General features: G+C 41.8%; 1 protein-coding gene across 1 annotated transcript in view; it reads left to right on the top strand.

Annotated features, from left to right (window-relative positions):
* Positions 1-19,507, top strand: part of ANO2 (anoctamin 2) — a 319,011-nt gene that overhangs the window by 146,718 nt on the left and 152,786 nt on the right. Inside the window, exons 11-12 of the mRNA XM_042948267.1 lie at positions 9,198-9,332; positions 15,651-15,811. Coding sequence (XP_042804201.1) covers positions 9,198-9,332; positions 15,651-15,811 — 296 coding nt within the window. The remainder of the gene's footprint in view (positions 1-9,197; positions 9,333-15,650; positions 15,812-19,507) is intronic.

Raw genomic sequence — 19,507 nt, 5'->3', positions numbered from 1 at the left:
ATTCCTAATTCATATTGATCTATTCTTTATGTATTCCGGATACAAGTCTATTGTTGTATAAATGTATACAAATATTTTGTTCCCCTGTTCCTTGGCCATTCTCTTTACTTGCTTAATAGTACCATTGATGAAGAGAAGTTTTTCATTTTAATGTAGTAGACCACGTGGACTTTTAGAGTAACATCATCAACAATAGGTAACATTTATTACTTGCTTCCTGTGTCCTCCAGCATTTATTACTTGCTCACCATGTCTTCCTATACCTTACTCATTTCATTTTCGCACTAACGTATTTTAAATGGAAAGAAAATTAAGCTTAGAGAAGTGGAAGACTTTCCCAAATTAGGAAGCAGAAGAGGGCACACTCATGCCCAGCTCTCCCCACTCCAAGCCCCTGCTCTGGGATCTCTGCTCTACCAGAGGGGGCACCAGATGATAATTCCATAGATATTGTCCAGTCCTTGGATATTTTTGTTTGACTCGCACATTTTTTTCCAGTTGAGTTAGTTGCCAACATTGAAAAATTAGGAGAAATGCAGATTTCCAGCTTTTCTTGAAAAATCTAGGTTCTGGCAATTCAGGTCCCATTTTCTCACATGTCACCCTGGACTGCTGGAGCTGAGTAGTTACTGGTCCCTGAAGACAGACCTAAGCCCTCTAGTGTTCCACTGGAGATGCTATGATTGGTCATGCCTGGTCTGCATCAAACATTTATGCTTCCTGCCTGGCTTCTGAAGGCATCTGAAGTTTTGACTCTACTAAACTGTTTTCCTTAAATGACATAATTGATTTTTTTTTCCTTTTTTGTTCCATCTGTTCTTACCCTAATGCTTTTGACCCTCCCACCTTCCTTTTCCAGGCATCTAGGCTCTGTATTCAGGCTTCCTGTCCACCTCTCTGACCAGCAGTGTTTTTTATGGTAAAAAGAGGAGTAAATTGCTTAGGTAGGACAGTTAGAAGAGCCCCTCAAAATACCCTACCCCTTCCTTTAAGGGGTGAAGGTATTGTGTTTCCATAAAGCTTGGAATGTAATTCCTTTCCTGGAAGAAGTGATGAAGTACCCCAGTAAGGTTTAATTTATCAGATCAGCTTCTTAAGCATAAGTTTGGGAAACAACAGGAGAAGAGATTTGTAGATTATATGGGTTAAGAGAGTGGTTGGGGAAATCTTATGTCTCTGAATATGCTTCAGATGGGATGCTGTGGTGGTCTGGCTTCAGAGCTGGAAAAAAAAAAGTGAGAACATGGCAAGGGAGGGGGATGGATAAGTAGCTATATATTGTCCTTCTCCAACTCAGCAAGTTTTCTCTGGGTGTGTCCCCTTGCCCAACCATTTCCTTTCCTTCTCTAAGTCCTTCCTGGAAGTCAGTATACTATGGAGGTGAAGAGCTAGAATCTCAAGTTAGCCCCACTGGATTTGAATCTTGTCTCTGCTTTCTTACTAGCTATGTGAGTAATCTTTTAGTTGCATGTGGCTCATCTTTTTGTATATCAGTTTCTTCATCTGTAACTGGTGGGTAATAGCATACTACCTCATAGAGTTGTGAGGACTGAAAAATAAGACATTATTTAGAATCTCTTAGAACAGAGCTTGGCAAACAATCAGTCCTCAATAAATTTCAGTCACTATGGCTTCTGTTGTTATCCTGGCAAGAGCAATGGACATGGAGGGGTCAGATGACAAGGGATCAAGCTCTTGCTTTGCTCTGCACTAGCCATGTGACCTTGGACAAGTCTATCTATCCAGAGAGTTTTAGTTTTCTCACCTGGAAAAGATATCGTGAGAATTTAAAGTGGGGCCGTACAAACAATCAAGACAAGAGCACTAGGGCAGTTTGTGTTTGTTATGTCTTATGTGCCTCCTGCCTTCTCTGTTCCTCGCTCTTCTTCCAGAGGTGGGCAGTGTGAAGTGGAGGGGGAGGCAAGATGAGCACACCCATGAGGAAGCAGCTAACAGTATCACATGGTCATGGAAAATAGGATCTGTAGTGATGTCCCTTCTTTCATTCCCCATGTTGGTAATTTGTGTTTTATCTTTCACCTTCTTGATTAGTCTGACTGAACATTTATCACTTTTATGGGTCCTGTCAAACAACCAGCTTTTGGTTTCATTGACTTTCTCTATTGATTTTCTGCTTTCTTCCTCACTGACCTCTGGTCCCTGCTTTATTATTTATTTTATTCTTCTTGCTTTGGATTGAATTTGTTCTTCTTTTTCTAGTTGAAGTGCAAGCTTAGATGATTTTGATTCAGAGATTTCTTATGTTAATACAAGTATTAATTGCTATAAATTGTGAAGTATTTCTGTAACAGCATCCCACAATTTTTGATATGTTGTGTTTTCCTTTTCACTCAATTGAAAATACCTTCTAATTCCCTTTATTTCTTCTTTGTCCCTTCTTTGGGTTATTTAGAAGGGTGCTGTTTAATTTCCAAGTATTTGTGGTTATTTTCAGATATCTTGCTGCTGTTGACAAAAATCAACTAAACTAAAAAGTTTAACTTAATTGTGGTCAGGGAATAAAATTTTCATTACTTCAATCCTTTTAAATTTGTTGGATTAGCCTTATGACTCAGAATATGGACTATCTTGGTGAATGTGTATTGAAACGAATGTATTTTCAGCTGCTTAGTGGACTGTCAAGTTAGTGTGTAGTGACATCTATATTCTTACTGATTTTATGTCTAGTTTTCTCTCCATTACTTGAGAGAGAAGTGTTAACATCTCCAATTTATACTTGAAAATTTGTTGATTCATCCTTTTAGTTCTATTGGTTTTTATTGTATGTATTTTGATGTATGCAGCTGATGTATGCATTTTACTGTATGCATTTAGGATTATTAGGCCTTCTTAATGAATTGACCACATTATCATTAATTGATGCCCCTCTTTATCCCAAGTAATGTTGTTTTTTCTGAAGTCTTCTTTATGTGTCCCAGCTTCCTTTTGATTCATGTTTGCATGGTATGTCTTTTTTCATTTACTTTTTCTTCTATATATGCCTTTATAATTAAAGTAGGTTTCTTATACATTTACATTTAGTGTTATTATTAATGTATCTATATTTTAAAATTACCATCTTACCATCTTTGTTTTTTATTTGTTTTTTCTGTAGTTTATTTCTGTTTTTCCTCTTTTCATGCCTTCTTTGCAAATGAATATATTTTATGATTTCATTTCATCTCCCATTTTGGCCTATTAATTATACCTATCCTAAAAATTTAGTGGTTTCTCCAGGGTTTACCAGAAAACATCTTTAATTTATCACATTCTACCTTAAAATAATATTATACCATTTCACTGATGATGAGTGATGTTGAGCATCTTTTCATGTGTCTGTTGGCATCTGGATGTCTTCTTTGGAAAAGTGTCTATTCATGTATTCTGCCCATTTCTTTACTGGATTATTTGATTTTGGGGTGTTGAGTTTGCTAAGTTCTTTATGGATTTTGGATACCAACCCTTTATCTGATATGTCATTTGCAAATATCTTCTCCCATTCCGTCAGTTGCCTTTTAATTTTGTTAATTGTTTCCTTTGTAGTACAGAAGCTTTTTATCTTGATGAAGTCCCAGTAGTTCAGTTTGCTTTTATTTCCCTTGCCTTTAGAGATGTGTTGAGCAAGAAATTGCTGTGGCTGAGGTGAAAGAAGTTGTTGCCTGTTTTCTCCTTTACGGTTTTGATGGTTTCCTGTCTCACATTTAGGTTTTTCATCCATTTTGAGTTTATTTTTGTGTATGGCATAAGAAAGTGATCCAGTTTCATTCTTCTGCATGTTGCTCTCCAGTTCTCCCAGCACCATTTGCTAAAGAGACCATCTTTTTTCCATTGCATACTCTTTCCTGCTTTGTCAAAGATTAGTTGGCCATACATTTGTGGATCCAATTCTGGGTTCTCTATTCTATTACATTGATCTATGTGTCTGTTCTTGTGCCAGTACTGTACTGTCTTGATGATTACAGCTTTGTAGCTAAAATAAACAACTCAGGAAACAACAGATGTTGGTGAGGATGTGGACAAATGGGAACCCTCTTGCACTGTTGGAGGGAATGCAAACTGGTGTAGTCACTCTGGAAAACAGTGTGGAGGTTCCTCAAAAAATTAAAAATAGAGCTACCCTACAACCCAGCAATAGTGCTAGTAGGAATTTATCAAAGGATACAGGAGTGCTGATTCATAGGGGCATATGTACCCCAATGTTTATAGCAGCACTATAAACAATAGCCAAATTATGGAAAGAGCCCAAATGTCCATCAACTGATGAATGGAGAAAGAAGATGTGGTTTATCATCAAAACCCTAGAGGAGAAAGCAGGAAAAGACCTCTCTGACCTCAGCCGTAGCAATCTCTTACTCGACACATCCCCAAAGGCAAGGGAATTGAAAGCAAAAATGAATTACTGGGAGCTTATGAAGATAAAAAGCTTCTGCACAGCAAAGGAAACAACCAACAAAACTAAAAGGCAACCAACAGAATGGGAAAAGATATTTGCAAATGACATATGGGACAAAGGGCTAGTATCCAAAATCTATAAAGAGCTCACCAAACTCCACACCCGAAAAACAAATAACCCAGTGAAGAAATGGGCAGAAAACATGAATAGACACTTCTCTAAAGAAGACATCCGGATGGCCAACAGGCACATGAAAAGATGCTCAACTGTTGCTCCTTATCAGGGAAATACAAATCAAAACCACACTCAGATATCACCTCACGCCAGAGTGGCCAAAATGAAGAAATCAGGAGACTATAGATGCTGGAGAGGATGTGGAGAAACGGGAACCCTCTTGCACTGTTGGTAGGAATGCAAATTGGTGCAGCCACTCTGGAAAGCAGTGTGGAGGTTCCTCAGAAAATTAAAAATAGACCTACCCTATGATGCAGCAATAGCACTGCTAGGAATTTACCCAAGGGATACAGGAGTACTGATGCATAGGGGCACTTGTACCTCAATGTTTATAGCAGCACTCTCAACAATAGCCAAATTATGGAAAGAGCCTAAATGTCCATCAACTGATGAATGGATAAAGAAATTGTGGTTTATATACACAATGGAGTACTACAGGGCAATGAGAAAGAACAAAATATGGCCCTTTGTAGCAACGTGGGTAGAACTGGAGAGTGTGATGCTAAGTGAAATAAGCCATACAGAGAAAGACAGATACCATATGTTTTCACTCTTATGTGGATCCTGAGAAACTTAACAGAAACCCATGGGGAGGGGAAGGAAAAAAAAAGAGGTTAGAGTGGGAGAGAGCCAAAGGATAAGAGACTCGTAAAAACTGAGAACAAACTGAGGGTTGATGGGGGGTGGGAGGGAGGGGGTGGTGGGTGATGGGTATTGAGGAGGGCACCTTTTGGGATGAGCACTGGGTGTTGTATGGAAACCATTTTGACAATAAATTTCATATATTGAAAAAAAAGATGTGGTTTGTATATACAATGGAATATTACTTGGCAATGAGAAAGAATGAAATCCTGCCATTTGTGGCAAAGTGGATGGAACTGGAGGATATTATGCTAAGTGACATAAGTTAGTCAGAGAAAGACAGATCTCACATGTTTTCACTCATATGTGGAACTTCAGAAACTTAACAGAAGACCATGGGGGAAGGGAAGGGGAAAAAATAGTTTCAAACATAGAGGGATGCAAACCATAAGAGACTCTTGAATGCAGAGAACAAACTGAGGGTTGATGGCGGTGGGGGGAACAGGTGATAGTCATTGAGGAGGGCACTTGTTGGGATGAGCACTGGGTGTTGTATAGAAGTGATGAATCACGGGTATCTACCCCCAAAACCAGGAGCACACTGTATACACTGTATGTTAGCTAACTTGACAATAAATTTTAAAAAAGTAATAATACTATACCCTTTCAAACACAGGGTATGGGCCTTCCAACAGTATATCTTGGTTTCTTCTCTCCTGTCTTTTGTGCTATTATTATCCTATTCCTACATATGTTATAAACTCCATAAGACATTATCACTATTTTTGCTTGGTATCAGTGTTTCTCTGCATTTATTCCATTATTGCTACATGAAATTTTAATACCATGTATATACTATGTATCTGTTTATGTACTGTGGCCCTTTGGAGACCTAAAAACCACCTGAAAGCTACCTAAGATAGTTTTGGCTTCCAAAGAACTAGTTTTATCCCCCATGGAAGCACTATGTCACATAATATTCTGTATTCTGCTTTGACTGTTTTTTTTTTTAATTTCCATATTTTAAGGTTGACACTCTATTCTTCTGGCTTGCATAGTTTCTGCCAAGAAATTGACTATAAATCTTATCTTTGTTCCTTTGCATATAATACCCTCCCCACCTCACCCTCACCCTCACCCCAGCTTAATTAAAGATTTTCTATCTTTGTTTTTCAGAAGTTTGATTATGATATTGTCTAGCTATGTGGGTTTCTGTTTTTGTTTTTATATTTATTCTGCTTGGGGTTCTCTGGAGTTCTTGGATCTGTGTTTTATTGTTTTCGATTAATTTTGGAAAATTTTTTTAGCCATAATCCATTCACGTGTTTCTTCTGTCTCTTTCTCTTTATCTTTCTGGGACTTCAGTTACATATGATAGACCCTAGGATATTATCCTATGGCTCTTGATTGCTATATTTTTCTTCTTTTCTTTCTCTTTGTGTCTTAGTTTGGATAATATTTGTTGACTTATATTCAGAATTATTCATTTTTTCCTAAGCTGTGTTTAGTCTCCTGCTAAGGCACTCTAATAAAGATGTTTCTCATATCTGATATCCATTATTGCTTTTTTTTTCCTCTAGCAATTCCATTTTGCATTTTTGTATTTTTGTCTCTCTATGGGAGTTCCCAATTTTCTCATGCATGTTGCCTATCTTTTGCATTAGATTCTTCCTTAAAAAATGAATTATAATTACTTTAAAGTCCCTAATAATTCTGGCATCTAGGGCAACTTTGGTTTTGTTGATTTCCTAATTTCTTGACAGTGAATGTTTAATTTTTTATGTAACTCAGGATTTTTTTTTTTATTGAATTTTCTGAACATTGTGTATGAAAGGACATAGAAACTGAGGTAAGTGGTATTTACACCTAGAAATGGACTTGGGGCACCTGGATTGCTCAGTCGGTTTAACAGCTGACTTCTGATTTCAGTTCAGTTCATGATCTCATGGTTTGTGAGATCTAGCCCCATGTCGGACTCTGTGGTGACAGCATGGAGCCTTGCTTGGGACTCTCCTTCACTCTCTCTGCTCTTCCCCCGCCTGTGTGCTCTAGTGTGCTCTCTGTCTATTTTTCTCTCAAAAAAATAAATAAATCTAAAAAAAATAAGAAAAACTGAAATGGGCTTATACCTCTTCTGTCATGAGGGGAGCAGAGTCAACCTAGTCAGATTGGGCACGGCTTGGATTTTGTTGTTGTGAGAGTCATCTGCAGCATACGACAGGCTTCACATTCCTTCAGCAGTGGGATGCTATTACCATGTGCTTCATGTGGGCCCTGGAAGTGCTGACAGTTTGTCCTCATTGTCCCCTTTCCACCGTCAGCTGTCAGCAGTCCTTTGCTGCAGGGGGGTCTCTCTCCTGCCCCTCCCTCACTGCAGACTGCTGATCCTTGTCACTCAGTGATTTGAATAAGAGATGGTCCTGGGAGATGGTGTGCTTTCATGCCTCTCTGCAACTAAGGAGGCCCTTTCCAGCTTCTGACATTGCCCATTACCGTCGTCCTGAGTACCGAGTGGCGGTTCTTGGCTAGGATCTTATGAGTGAGCGCAAAGCCCTCTTGTGTCTAGAGCTGCCATTTTTTCTACCATGTCATGCTAACCTATACTCAACCTTTAAGGTTTAAAAAATTATATCTATTTCTTTGTGCCCACTTTTATGGTGTCTGCCTTTTCTTCCCATGCTCTGCCAAATCTGAAAGTGTTCACATGTCCCATCTTTCCTGGGAGGGGCTTGTCGTTGTTGTTTTTGCTTTTGTTTTTTCAATTCAGTTCACATGATTACCTTGCAGCTTCCACTCCCTGATGGAAACTTCAAGGGAAGTTTGATGTCACAGATTATCCAGATTTCTCTTGCCATTAGGGTGGAAGCCCCATGTCCTTGCAGTCAGCACCTCTGGTAGTAGAGAAATAGATTCTGTTGTCTGTTGTTGTTCTTTCGTTCTCACATCAAAGACTGGGCTGCACTCCCTTGTCCCTCCTGAGTTTTATGTCAGAGGCTCTCAAGAAGTAAAATCTACTTGTAGTTTTCTCATCAGGTATCCGTAACCAATATTTGTTTAAAGGAAAAAAATCCCTTTTTAGAGACTTGGTGTGATAATTTACTACATTCCTGAATGGGGATCAAAAAGATAATGGCTGGTTAATTTTCTCTTTAAAAAGATTTTTTTTTTTAATGAAAATAATTCATTAACAAAGTAGTTTAAAAATGCAGAATGATAAGGGGTGCCTGGGTGGCTCAGTCGGTTAAGTGTCAGACTTCGGCTCAGGTCATGATCTCACAGTTTGTGGGTTCGAGCCCCACATTGGGCTCTGTGCTGACAGCTCGGAGCCTGGAGCCTGCTTCGGATTCTGTGTCGCCCTGTCTCTCTCTGCCCCTCCCCCACTCATGCTCTGTCTCTCAAAAAATGAATAAATGTTAAAAAATTTTTTTTAAATGCAGAATGATGATAAATAAATAAAAAGCCACCCATCATCCTGTCAGCTAGAGAAACCACTGCTAATATTTTACCAAAATGCATCTAGTCCTTTTTCTATGGGTTTTATGGTTTGTGTACACAAGTATACATGCTCAACTATATACTTTGTGTGTTTTGTTCATATAAGCAAGTTCTGAAAAGGTGTGGTTTTTTTGTGGGTTGCAGTACTTATGAGATGATGATGTGTCCTTCATGTTTGTCCGGTAAAGATGCCAAAACTTACGGCATATTCTCAGTTTGCTGTTAGGGCTGGATTCCTTCCTGCAGCTATGGCACAGGAATAGCCAGGGCAGGTGTGTGTGTGTGTGTGTGTGTGTGTGTGTGTGTGTGTGATTCCAAGGGAACGTAATTCATATCAGAAGAGACCCGTTGATCTTTGTGCCGAGGTCCCTGTTTCGCTATCTAACTTCCATCTCTTTTCCTTTATGCCAACCCATTGTCAGGTTAGAACAAACAGAAATGTGGAATGTATATGATGTTCTTACTATGTGTTGCGATTTTCTTTCTTTTACAGAAAGTATTTTGGAGAAAAAATTGGACTGTATTTTGCCTGGCTGGGATTATATACATCATTCCTCATCCCATCTTCTGTAATCGGGGTGATCGTGTTTCTTTATGGATGTGCAACAATCGAAGAAGATATTCCCAGGTGAGACGGTTTTAAAGAAGAGGGCTCAGTTCCCACATGGCAGTAGTTTGGCGATTCATCCCGGTTGCGAGTACATTTCACACGCTTCTTTCCAAAGTCCTTACCCTCTATTCTCTCCTCCCCTTACCACACATGCAACTTCCCTCCAGAGACAGATCTGGGAACTACAGAGTCTGGGAATGGCTTCAGAGCTGTGCTGGGGTGGCTCCCTTTCTCTCCTACTTAAGCTCTTCTCCAGGGCCTAAGTCTGATATGGGCAAATGAATTATACCTGATGAAAAAAAATCATGCCTGAGAAATGCGTTTCCCCCTCAACTTCATGACTTATTCTTTTCTCTGGTTTTCTATAAAGACCCAAGTCAGGAGATGTTGAGCGGTGTTGGGTGGCGATTGCATGTTTATATGGTCAAACACTGTGAGGCTGACCATGGAAGCAGGCAGTTCTGGAAAGGAGGGCTCAGCCTCTGGTTCAGGAAGTTGGAAACTGCAGGTGATAGGCCCCATGGTGAGGCTCTTGGAAAGCCAAAGATAGAATAAAGGCTGGTCCTTCTGGTGAAAAGAGAGACTACAAAGAATATAAGCACTTAAAAATAGCATCCTTTAGGATGGACAGCATTATGTATTAGCTGTAGGACTGGGTAGTTCACTCCCTGAGTCTTCCTTCCCTTGGCTGTAAATGGTGGTAATAACTCGTACCTCATGATGTTGTTGTGAGGATTCAAGGAGACAATGTTTGGCACATAGTAGAATATTAATAAATAGTTGTTGAAAGGGTCAACGTCTGTGGAAATAAAGTACAAGTGACACGAGAGACACTTATATTTCAAATTTAAATCTCTTGCCATCTGCAGCACTGTCCTTGAAAAGCGAAGCATAGTTAGTGGGTTAGTGTATTTTAATACTTTTTCAGTTGCAAGTGATAGACGTGCAACATGAACTAGCTGAAGCAAAAAAAAACACAACAACAACAAAACGAATTTATCATAAGTGTTCTGGGGTGTGTCGGGGGAACCTAGTGGCAGGCATGTGGCTAGCCTAAGAGACAATGGAAATAGGGACTCCTGTTTATCTCCTGTCTCTGGTTCTTTCTCATATTTGTTTCACTACAGATTTTCTCCATTGGATGTAAACAGTCCTACTAATAGCTCATGGGTGTTACAACTTAGAGCTTTCTACTTGATTGGTCCTGAATGAAAAAGGCCTGTTGGCTCACTTTGGGTTAGGCGGAGGGCCCTGGGCCAGCAATTGTGGCTGTGAGCCGAGATCACGCTGTACCAGCAGGACGTTCCCTCAGTAGCCAGGTGGATGAGGACACCGGGCAGACTGTGGGTGTCTACTGTAGTTGGAGGAAGTAGTGGCCATTCTGGAGAAAGGGCCAAGAGCTGTGCTCCTTTGAGGAAAAGGTTTCACCAATGGCAGGAACCAGGTAGCTCTTCTTTCCACCATGTCTGTCTATAGGAATGGTCTTGTAAACTAGAGAAGCTGGAATAGGCATTGCCCGTGGTTAGAATAAAGCAAAATACCTTGAGATAAGAGACAAGGGTTTGGATATTTTTGTGTGTAAAACTCCAGGACCAACTGTCTGGCGTTCTTGACTGGGAGTTCTGGGACCTTTGTCACACGAGATACATAGCAGAGATTCTGCTTTCTTCAGGCCATGGAGCACAAGGGGAGAATGGATACTTACTAGATGCCTACCTTGTGCCAGGCATGGTGCTGGGTGGTTTTCATGCATTAGTTTTTTTGATCCTGTAGAGATCAATGGTTGTAAACTGTTATTATTTTCATCTGATGCTAAGTATGGTCACCTAACTTGTCCAACTTCAACAACTAATAATTGTCAGGGTTGCAGTTTGACCTCTGATGCCTCCTGCTCCCATCTTTGCTTTTTCCGCTAAGATGTGAAGTCCCCCAGAGGGCTTATATCTTCCTTGGTAGCCAAGTAGCTTCAGCTGGCCTTGCCTGGTGCTTTCTCAGGAAACATGGCTCCCATGTTTCCCTTTACTGAGTTTGATCCCTAGAGAGCTGGGCCTCAGATTGATCCAAACTGGAAAACTCCATACTGTGCATAGAGAGCCAATGCCAGTGTGGGAGAAGGGGGGTGGGCATCAGCGTCCTGGTTAATGTTGGGTTTTAGAACCTTTGCCCTGGTTTCCCATCTGGGAATACATGAGACAGTGACCATTTTAGCTGGAAATTATCATGGTCTACACATGCTGAAAAATCTATATCTATACACATGTGCTTGTGTATATGCAGGTATATAGTCATGTAAAATATCATTGTTATCACTGCAGGTGTATCTTATTACCTGTAAGAGTGTGTAATGTTTCAGAAACTATGTATAGCAACCCACTAGTGGATTAAAGAATCAGTTGAATGGCTATGTTTTAAATGAACCAGAAAAAGACAGGATAGAGTAGAGTGAAATATAATATTAGTATTCATCATAAGAAGGAAGTATAGGTATTGTTTTATGAGATTTTATTTAGTTATCTAAGTATGTTTATAGGGGAGAGAGTATGTATTTGTATACTGGAATCTGATTAAAAGATTTTTTTTAAACTGTAGGTCACAGTCCAAAAGTTTGAAATTGACTGTTATAAAATTGAAATTTTGGTTATTGGTTTTGCATACTCAAGGTGGGGTGTGATAAATAAGGAAGATGTAAATGATAACAAATTATGAAGAATTTTTTAAAAGAACTGCTCTTTAATCATAATTGTGTATCCATCAGAAATCCAAGCTCTTTGGGCTTGACGAAAACTCATGAAATACCACTCTCAGTCAACAAAAGGATAGTCTTTAAGTCCCAATACTGAATCTAAACAAATTCATACTCTTCTGGGATCTGTGTCTGTCAGCTACTCCTAAGCATGATTAAAAACTTGCAGAAGTAATTCCTGGGATTACTTTAGAGTATTTTGACATTAAGCCTGGAATTTATTATCTATGTATCATTTAAAAAATGTTTTATTTTGAAAACATTATAGATTAATAGGAAGATAGTACAAAGGACCCACAGTATCCTTCATCCTGTTCCCCCCACTGGTTGTGTCTCATGTAACTACAGTATAATATCAAAAGCAGAAAATTTACATTATGTGGAACTTTGAATGGTACCTTTTATCACCCACAAGTTTGATATGTGAGATACAAATATCACTTATGAGTAATAAATGGTTCCATATGTACATGACTTGTCTATAGTACTTTACTAACCAAGGGATTGATTCCATTTATTAGGCATTTGCTTACATGCGTAGGAAAGACTGGGACATTTAAAAAAAAAATCTGATTGATCTAAACCATGTTGAAAAAAAATGGTTACTTTAGGTCTGAGTCCTTAATAGCAATGTTGTGTCTGAATTTCTTGAATAAATGCCGTATTGCACCTCTTCCCTTCATGCTAGCACAGCCCTGTATCACCTAATTTGTGAGCAATGAGTTACTACTGATTAAGAACACCACTCACCTTGGGGTCCTGGTTCAGCTGATTGCCAGACCATTTATCAGCCCTTTTATGCTTTCTAGAGAAAATGATAGATTGAAGAAATATGAGTTATAGTCACATTTGCATCTAACAAGAAATCTGTGGATTATGCAGCTGGTGAATAACCCAGATGTGATTTCAGTTCTAGTGAGCTTCCCTCATCTTTCTAGTTGTCTTTTCAGTTTGTCTAGAGAGACGGCCTCTCTCAGAGAATACAAAGTCATTTTAATATCCTCCTAAGGCAGAATTTCTCCAGAATTCTGTTCAAATTGCTTGCATCCAACAGACAAACAAAACAACCCAATACCTATAAAGCATTCTGACTTCAAATTTAAATGATTTGAGAAGTCTCCATGTTACAATGGCTGCCATTTTGTACAAATGATTGGTGACACAGCACTTAAGTTTCAAAGTGCTTTGCACCAAGCTGGTTGCTGACACTGTGTTCATTCCTGACCTTTTTTTTTTAAAGCATTGACCGGGTTTGATTAGAATTGGGTTGACTAGGATTATCCCTCCCCCAAGTCTATGTGTAAAAAAAAAAAAATCCCAAACAACAAAGTGATGTCCCTGACACACATACTTAAGGACAGCACTGAGGAACTTATATGTTCTCAAACATGGCTTAAAAGCACAGCTCTTTACTATAATTTATACAGACTAACAGTTTTCTGTGTGAATCTGTTTTCTAAGAGGGTAGTCTCATCTCTGAAAATAACAACTCCTCAGTGATACAGTGGACACTTGTCTGACCCAGAAGACTTAGAATAAACCTTGCTCTCCAGTTACCAATAAGAATTTACCCAAGTGTGGGGTATCTGGGTGACTCAGTCGGTTAAGTGTCTGACTTCGGCTCAGGTCATGATCTCATGGCTTGTGAGTTTGAGCCCCATGTCGGGCACTGTGCTGACAGCTCAGAGCCTGGAGCCTGCTTCGGATTCTGTGTCTCCTCTCTCTGCCCTTCCCCTGCTCACACTCTGTCTCTGTCTCTCTCTCAAAAGTAAACAAACATTACAAAAAAAGAAAACTTAAAAAAAAAAACAATGTGCCCAAGTAAAACCTGCATGGCTAAACTTACTATTAAGATATTATTTAATATTGTCTATGTGAGTGACTCACTCCTATTGACACTTGCCAATGGACAGCTTCACAGCGAGTCAATGGAGGAATGAGGATTTATTCAGACTTAGAGTTTCCATTCTCTCACACAGAAGGCCTTTCCTTGTTGTGGGCTTAATGGCTCATTAAAAACAAGCCTGAAAGCTGGGACTTGACAGACTGTGACAGCCCTCAGGGAAATCCTTCAACTTCTTCATGGAAGGGAGCTGGATCCAGGCATCCCTTGACTTCCAGGTTTCATGTAAGCACTTGATTTAGCACACAGGATGCCAGCCAGCTCACTGTGGCAATGGCCTCCCTCTTGTCAGCCATACTCTATAGTGCCCTCTGCTGCCTCTTTCCAGAGGAAACACAGCTGTGGTTTTTAGTGTAGTACCTCCTACCTCGCTAAGACTGTGTCTCCAGCTGCTCTCTGAGAACAGCCAATGCTTCATTTTCATGAAATCTCGAGTTCTCCACCCTTTTCCCCCAAACAATGAGTTTAACCATCTACCCATTCCCCCTGGGGAAATATTACACACCAGAGTGATGAGTTCATTCATTTTCCTACCAATATGTAGTGTGGAAGGACACTGGGGAAGCCAATTAGGGCTGGTAGTTCTTTGGTTCTTATTTGCAAGCATTCATATGAGCCTGAATTTATTGGATCTAGCTAATCACCTAAAGAGTGAATGGAATTTCAACTATATTCATTAGTCCATTAAATAGAATGGATAGCTTAGAATTTAACCAGTGGTTATTTGACTCGTGTTTCTCTCTACAAGTATCATAGAATCTAGACTTTGGAAGAATTTACCTTATTCTTGCATTCTCCCTAATCCCATTTCATGTTTTTTTTTTAAATATTTTTTTTAAGTTTATTTATTTATTTTAAGAGAGAGAGAGGGAAAGAGAGAGAGGGAGAGAGAGAACAAGTGGGGCAGGGGCAGAGAGAAAGGGAGAAAGAATCCCAAGCAGGCTCCATGCTGACACAGTGCAGAGCCTGATGTGGGGCTTGAACTCACGAACCACAAGATCATGAACAGAGCCGACATCAAGAGTTGGATGCTTAACTGACTGAGGCATCCCCCATTTCATAGTTTTGATCATTCTTATTATACTGAGGGTATTAATCCCCATCCTACAAATGGGCGTGCAGCTGATGCACTTAGAGACTTCCAGCCCAGCTCTGACTCCATTCTTCTTCCCGTGGCTTCTTCTTTAGAAAGAAGTAAGAGCTTGTGTTGATCCAGCCAGATTCTTGGTTTGCTTCTCCCCATGACCAGTCCCACACCTGTTTGGGGCAGCCATAAGGGTTTAAGAAGACAACCTGGGCTTGATATGATGGTGGTGGAATCGGACTTCAGGCAGGTGATGGATTCAGAGTCATCGGTGCTCCCCACCAACCTCATAGATGCAGCACATTTTGAGGGGACTTTATAAGGCATCACTCAGTGTACAACATCTCTGACAGATGCTCACTAATTAGGACACTCCTAGTGACAGGGGGATCCGCACCTCAGAAGTGGCCCATCCGTTTCTTTGACAAAATGCAGAAGTAAAACTCTCATGGCAAAGAATCCAATTCCAGCATCTCTAACACACCTCACCTATGGAGTTGATAAGCTTAGCCATGGATTTGGAAGTGGGAGATGTTTTCAGGATGATTTTCTTGGGGTGGGTCCTCCTTGACTTCCACTTGACCCAGCAGCCTCTCTCAACTGCAGCAAAGAGATGTGTGACCAGCAGAATGCCTTCACCATGTGTCCCCTGTGTGACAAGTCCTGTGATTACTGGAACCTCAGCTCAGCCTGTGGTACAGCAAAGGCGAGCCACCTGTTTGACAACCCTGCCACCGTCTTCTTCTCCATCTTCATGGCTCTGTGGGGTAAGTGGTCACCATGAGCCTTGCTTATATTGGTGATATCTTTAAGTGGTTACAGTGACCATGCTCTGAAGCCCATACCCTTTGATTTACGTCCTTTAGTATTTAATACTTATACCTCAATAAGTATTTTAGGGACAGTAGCTTTCTCTCTTATACATGTGAAGAGACCTAGGAGTACCCTCCACGGCTTTATATATATTTTAAAAGCATATAGGATGTTAATCTTGTTTTAATCTCACATATGATCTATTCAGAATTTGAACCAATGCATGTTTGAAAACCCCTAGCACACCTGTAAGGTGCTCCAGGTTTATCTACTAAGATATGTAAAGTCATAGATATTCAGTATAACACTCAGAGTGGTGGGGTGACTGCCATGGTCACCAAGGTAGCTGGTGGTCAAGATGGGCCTAAACCTGGTCTCCTGACTCCAGGTTCAGTGCAATTTCCAGGATACCATGAGTGTAGATGTTAGAGATTTTACTTAATGCCAGAGAAGTATTGTCAGTATTTCCACCAAAGGGATTTGTAAAGAACAGATAGTTTCATCATTTTCCTTCTCCTCCCTTACCCCCAGAGTATTAGGGTAATAAACTTTCTCTGGGCCATAGCCATCTGACCACACACACACACACACACACACACACACACACACACACTTCTCTTCACAAACTGGAATGGAATAACCTGGAATAATAACCCTGTGGTAACTGGACATTTCCAAGAAGACACACCCACGTGTATCATACAAGGAACAGAGTCAACACATTTCAGTCCATCTTGAGTAGCTACCTGACTTTTACTTTTTCCTCATTGTTGGATACACAAGCCCTTAGCTTCCCCATTGGATTGCAGAGCAGCAGGGCCATGATCCTTCTGCAAAGGATACTTGATTATCACTGACTCCATGGCGCCTGAAGGACATGCCAGGATGGGACCATGAGTCACACATTCCCAAAAGTGTGAAGAGGGGACAGGGAGAGGTCTGTTGTCAGTACTGTGTTGGGAGTACCGAACACAAGCGTTCTCTATTCCCTGTAGGGACCTCTACTTGGGTGGAGATAGAACCAGACTGGAAAGACCGCCATATTACTAGGTCACCAAGAAACATTTCCAGGGGACACTCTATTTTCTGTTCTCAGGTGGAATAGCCAGTACCCAGGAGCACATGGGCAGTAGTCAGCCCACAGAAGTAGGGACAGGGAGTAGGAGGAAGTGGCACTTAGTACCATTTGGCCCTGGAATGGTTCACAGGACGGGTTCAGTAGAACTGGCTGAAGCTGAAGCTTGTTGACTGGGGCATCTTGGGCTGCAGCTCTGTGGCTCCTTGTCAAGCATAGCATCTCATAACTACCCCCAAATTCACTGGAATTCATTTGGAACCTGGAACACATATTTAGTTTTTGATATATTACAGTCCTAATTCCCACCAATTTGTCTTAAGAGATGCCCATGACTGAATAGCGAAAGCTTAATAACGCCAGACCCATGATCCCTTACAGACTTTTCCTAGGATCCGTAATCCCTTGTCATAGACAAACTTGGTTTTCAATTGTACTTTCCCACTCTCAAGCCCCAACAACTACCTCTCCTCTTTCCTCAATAGCTGTAATTAACAGATGCCTCTCACCCCCCCCCCCCACCCCAGGGATCTGCCATAATTTACTGCCCCCACCCCCGCCCCCGCTCCTCTCCCTCCCCCTCCTGTGGCCGTGCGGGGAAAGCAGGAAGGGTGGGATGCGTCAGAGCTTCCTGGCATAGCGTGGGGTTCGGTTGTGTTTTTTAACAGCCTTGCTGTGTTTTATGTGATTGTGTATTTGGTTGCAGCAGCCAAGAGCCGCTGGGCACAATTGCCTGCAAATTACAATTAAAAATAATAGTACTGCCTCTCATTACCATGATTATTATGATCAGTGATGCTGTGCTGGGTGGGCCTGGGCTGGGGCCCAACCTGCCAGGAGGAAGGCTGGGGAGAAGTGGCACTTTGCAGAGAGATTCTCTGTCAGTGGAGCAGGAGTGGGGGCTGCTGAGCCAGGGCTGCGTGGAAGGTGCTAGTTTGGCAGGGTCTGGGTCTGTGGGAGTCTTCAGGCCCAGCTCCTGGTTCCTCTGTCGTCCGGCTTCAGACTCCAGGGAACTTTGGAAAGTGAATGAAGCTCTATTGAAAAGGGAAGTAACGGGACAGGGTTTCTGAACTCTGTTCTGAATAGAAGTCAAGGACACTGTCTTAAGAGCCAGGCAGTCCTAGATGTGTGTGTCTCAGTTCTGCCCCTTACCAGCTGAGGGTCCATGGCCAGACAGCGTGGATCTGGCTCCTGGTCACAAAAGTCAGCACTCTGTTTTGTTTTTTGTTTTGTTCTTAAGTTTTATTTATTTTTGAGAGAATGAGCACAGCCAGAGGAGGGGCAGAGAGAAGGGGAGACAGAGGATCCAAAGCAGGCTTGGCGGGGGCGGGGGGGGGGTTGGTGAGTGACAGCAGGGAGTCCGATGGGGGGCTTGAACTCACTGATGCTCAACCGACTGAGCCATCCAGGTGCCCCACCAAAGTCGGCACTCTTTTTTTTTTTTTTTTTTTAATTTTTTTTTTTTCAACGTTTTTTATTTATTTTTGGGACAGAGAGAGACAGAGCATGAACGGGGGAGGGGCAGAGAGAGAGGGAGACACAGAATCGGAAACAGGCTCCAGGCTCCGAGCCATCAGCCCAGAGCCTGACGCGGGGCTCGAACTCACAGGCCGTGAGATCGTGACCTGGCTGAAGTCGGACGCTTAACCGACTGCGCCACCCAGGCGCCCCAAGTCGGCACTCTTAACTAAGGTGTTGTATACCTGGAGCAAGGCTCTTAACCTTTAGGCCTCATTATGCTCATCTGTGAGGTGGGTGAAGGGATACTTACCCTGTAGTGTTCCCGTGAGAAGTGAATGAGATATGTGTGGAGCACTTGACATAGTCCCTGGCGTGTAATACACACCAGGAGCTGTGAGCCGCTCTTCGTCGTTATGACAGTCCTCCCTTGTCCTCATGGCTCCTCTGCGGTGACTTCTTTGCCCCTCTCCTCTGTTCACATGGTCAGACTTGTCTGCTTCATAGAGATGGCAGTCAGGAAGCACTCTGAGTCCCACTGTATGCAGAGCCCTCCTTAGGCGCTGAGAAGAGCGTAGGAAAAGGAGGGACGCCCTCCTCTCCACCTTGTTCTCAGGGCATCCCCAGGCCAATGCCAGGGTTGGGAGGTCACGATGCACTGACATTAAGAAGCCTCAAATCCACAGGAGAAACTGCATGAACCCATGCACTGTAATGTAGATGCCAAGTAAAACAAACATAGCCTTTAGCAACTGCACATTCAGCTGGTCTGTAGGTGTTCTGCTTAGTTCTGTGCTGTGCCCTTGGTAGACAGGCAGCTAAGAGCTGAGGAAATTTATGGCCCTGTTACTGCACTGCTCTGCATGGTGCAGCAACAGGCGCCCAGGCTCTTCCCATGCTTGGTGTCCAGGTGAGGGGGTGGCCTCAGGGAGTGTCACTTTCCTTTTTGTCCAGGGCACCAGACCTGAAGGACAATTAGGAGTGTGGAGGAGAGGGTGTCCCAAGCCTGATCCTATGGGCGAGGTGGGGCTTGAGTGGTTCAGCAGAGGATGAGGGTAGACAGTGGAGGGCACCATAGGAGAGTGGGACAGTGTGCATGAGTTGGGGGCGAGGAGGG

Source organism: Panthera leo, chromosome B4 (assembly GCF_018350215.1).
Source record: "Panthera leo isolate Ple1 chromosome B4, P.leo_Ple1_pat1.1, whole genome shotgun sequence".
In the NCBI taxonomy this organism is placed as follows: domain Eukaryota; kingdom Metazoa; phylum Chordata; class Mammalia; order Carnivora; family Felidae; genus Panthera; species Panthera leo.
The sequence above is the reverse complement of the archived record's forward strand: the minus strand, read 5'-3'. Positions and strand labels throughout refer to the sequence as shown.